Source organism: Notothenia coriiceps, unplaced genomic scaffold (genome assembly GCF_000735185.1).
Source record: "Notothenia coriiceps isolate Sejong01 unplaced genomic scaffold, NC01 NC01_scaffold00027117, whole genome shotgun sequence".
NCBI classification, from domain to species: domain Eukaryota; kingdom Metazoa; phylum Chordata; class Actinopteri; order Perciformes; family Nototheniidae; genus Notothenia; species Notothenia coriiceps.
The window spans coordinates 11,513-15,149 of NW_011359818.1; the positions used below are offsets into that span (position 1 = coordinate 11,513).

At 45.3% G+C, this 3,637-nt stretch overlaps 1 protein-coding gene across 1 annotated transcript in view; it reads left to right on the plus strand.

The window, feature by feature from the left end:
* Positions 1 to 688: 688 nt before the first annotated feature.
* The window catches only part of LOC104957464 (slit homolog 2 protein-like), a gene marked incomplete at its 3' end in the record, with an annotated part of 9,844 nt that continues 6,895 nt past the window's right edge, over positions 689 to 3,637 (plus strand). Inside the window, exons 1-2 of the mRNA XM_010785102.1 lie at positions 689 to 1,635; positions 2,512 to 2,583. Coding sequence (XP_010783404.1) covers positions 1,427 to 1,635; positions 2,512 to 2,583 — 281 coding nt within the window. The remainder of the gene's footprint in view (positions 1,636 to 2,511; positions 2,584 to 3,637) is intronic.

The following is a 3,637-nucleotide window of genomic DNA, read 5'->3' on the forward strand; positions in this document are numbered from 1 at the left end:
CTAACAAGGATGAAAAAACTGTTTCTTAAAGTTTGATTTGGTTGGTGTAAGTATGTGTCTCCAATTTGCTTAATGTTCTAACTTAAATAAACTCCTAATTCTTAAGGCTTAGAGCAACTGCTTTTGATAATTAAAACTATACCTTTATTAGAGTTTGCATAATGCAGTGCAGTTACTTTGTATATGAATACTGTCCCAACAACAAGTGTGAAACCACCATGGGACAGGTGTCATTTTAATGTGTCTTTCAACTGGACACTGAAGCCAACAGAGCAAGAAAAATGTGTCTTAGATACAGCACTGTATTGCTTAGTTTCAGCTGTGAGGACATTTAACAATAATCAGATGGGGTTTGGCTATATTTGTCCACTTTAGATTTCACCAAGAAGCTCTGTCGCCTTCCTGAGGCCGGATAAATAAAGCATCAGGTGACCGGGACACTGCAGCGAGAAGTCCCCTACCGAGGTCATACTGTTGCTTTTTGACTGACGGCCAGTTGGAAACCTGCTGCTTTGAGGGAAAACGCAGTGTGTGTGTGTGAGAGAGAGAGAGAGAGAGAGAGAGAGAGAGACGAGAGAAAGAAGAGAGAGAGAGAGAGTTGCCTGGACAGACGCAGTAGCAGACGTGCCCGCTCTCGTCTCTCCCCCTCTCCATTCCCTCTCTCTCTCTCTCCCTCTCTCCCTCTCTCTCTCTCACACACACACTCTCGGGAGCAGCGCTTGACGCACCACGCAAAGTTGGATTATACTATTGCGCGCTGGTCTTTGACGGGGCTTTTTTCCCTCCCTCACACTGCCTACACCCTTGGCACTGACTTGCCATTGATATATTATCTGGATCAATATCATTCCTCCTCGGTGACCTCTGCTGAGCTTTTTGGGAGAACCGAGCGCGGTCTCCTTTCTGGACGCGTGTTATGAATTCATAACTAAGACAGCCTCACCTGGAGTGCGTGTGTTTGTATGCAGTAAAGTGTGTCTGAGAGTTTGTTTCTCTGGATCAGATCAAGCAGTGAGGTGTTTTATTGGCTTGGTTCAGCACACGCTCATACACTTACAGACACAACACACACCGGGGGGATTTTGGGCACCGCATGCCGGGGACATGTGGAAGTTTGCGCCGCTGTAGCGCAGCCAGAGAGCCGGTCCACCGCCTCGTCAACCTCTCGTCTCCCTTTCAAGTGGGGGCAAATTCCTAATTCACAGCTTTCATACATAGAAACCCCTCTAAGAAGACCCAAATGTGAATTTTAGAGCGATACATTTGAGAATCCCAGGTCTGAGGGGAGGACAACGAAAAGGAGGACTGCATCCCGTTGCGTGCAGAGTTTGGTGAGCTGTTTCGGGGATTTCAGGGCTTTTATTTTTGAACGCCCTTGTATTTTCTCGGTATTTTGTGGGTCTCATATTGGCCCCCACTTGCCGCAATGATGGTGGGAACTCTGAGCCCCGCTGGCCCCGGCCGCTCCCCGGTGACTGCGCTGGGGCTGCTGGCCGTCCTGCTCTCGGTCCTGTCCGGCGGAGCGGACGGACAGCCCTGCCCGGCGCAGTGCTCCTGCACCGGGACTACCGTGGACTGTCACGGCCAAGGTCTCCGCAGCGTGCCCAGGAATATCCCCCGCAACACCGAGAGACTGTGAGTAGCCTATACCGAGGGGGGTTAAAGCGCCGTTTCCAGACAAGACACTTCACACGGGAAAAACACTAGAATCTCAAATTATTCGTGCGTCAATTATGGAAAAAAAATGCGGTTACCTTAATGCATTTAAGAAATATATATATTTTATATATGCTTCTCCTGAAAAAAGCTTAAGAGTTTACAGCAATCTTATCTCACTTTTTGGTATTTGATAGCCCACCCTTCATTATATTTCCACAAATATTTTTATGATTATAATGTTCCTATTTTTTTTATAATCTGGTTACATTAGTGTTTTCGGTCCTTTTAAACTGCACGCTGATAGTATTAGGAGGATTGTTTCCTTGGGGACCATCTTAGCGCAGTGACACGTGAACGAACACGTTAAAACTCAGGACCTGTAAATGCTGCTAAATCTACCTTGTGTTTTTAAATTGTAGAAACATCTTTTGGTTCTTCCTGCATGTGTTTAATGTGGGGATTCGCTCTTGCTGATCGCGGAGCTGAAGTTAGGGGCACTGCTGTGGTTGTGTTGGTGGTTTCGCACTGTTGCATTAGCACAGCCTCCGTAGACCACATCGGTTTGTCTGGAGACCAGCAAGTTAATCAAAAACGGATTTGGACAAGTGGGCTTTGAGTTAAACAAGCCGTATTTTATTAGTGAGAGCCCCCTTGATAACATTAAAAATTGCCTATAGCGCAGCAGCTCTTTTCAATTTCTCTGATGCTCAAATGAAATTCTGCATCGGCCACAGCACACCAAGTTTCAACAAAAACCCTCCAGTGGCCCACCTGCTTTTTCTTTGTTTGATTAACATGTCATATCTCATGTAGCCTACTGACAGTCTGTTCTTTCCCAATTTCTCTCTCCAGGGATCTGAATGCAAACAACCTCACTAAAATCACCAAGGTGGATTTTGCAGGACTGAGGCATCTGCGAGTGTTGTAAGTGGTTTTTATGAATTTTATTTCTCTTATCTCTCAGCTTTTGCAGATGCAAAATAAAAATATAATACTCTCACGCACAGCTCTGACAAGCAGCACCTTACAATTCCAACAACTTTCCCCCCTAAATACCACAACACACAGATGTAACTGTTTCCAGTCCTGTTCAGCATCACAGCAGCCTGCCGCATGCAGCACTGCGTCTACACGCGGCGCTTTCATTGAGTCAGTATGCGTTTCCAAACATAATAGCATTGGCACCTGTTAATGCTGTCGTGTTAATCTGCCAGTGGAAGTGTCAGGAGGGGCTTATTTTAACCACTGGGCAAAGAGGGAAAGAGATAGCGGTCATTAGGTGTAACCGCGGAGGGAGGAATGCAGCTGCAAGGGAGGGAGGGTGCAAGGAAAGGAAAGGAGAGAGTCAAGTAAGAACAGGTTTCTTACCTGGGATGAATCCAGTTTAAGAGTAGGACAGGGATAGCCTGCTTTTATTGTGTGCGTGCGCGTGTGTGTGTGTGTGTGTGTGTGTGTGTGTGTGTGTGGATGTGTGCTTTCCAGCTGCTAAAAGTGAATGGGAGAATACACATGGTTAGATGGTAGAATTCCTTCTGAGATGATGTCCCTAATCGTGCGTGTGTGTGTTCTCCAGCCTCAATGTTAGCTGTTTTCTGTGTTCATAATGTGTACCTGTGTCACACGAAATCTAAATAATTAATTAGAGCGGCAAGATTTAGTCAATGGAAAACCAATTAATTGGCTTAAAATCTTTAGTTTTAGTCATAAAACTAAAATGCAAACTATCCTGGCTGCAACTTCTCCAATGTGAGGGTGTACTTATTTGTTTGACAATATAGGCAATGCAATATCTTTGGCTTGTTTGTGAGTTAACATGCATTTTTAATACATCACTTTTGTGATAGGGATTTTTCCAAAACCAGTTATATCTGCTTGTGTGTTCCTATTTAGCATGAGTGTGCACAATACAGCCTATACAAATGTGTGTGTGTGTGTGTGTGTGTGTGTGTGTGTGTGTGTGTGTGTGTGTGTGTGTGTG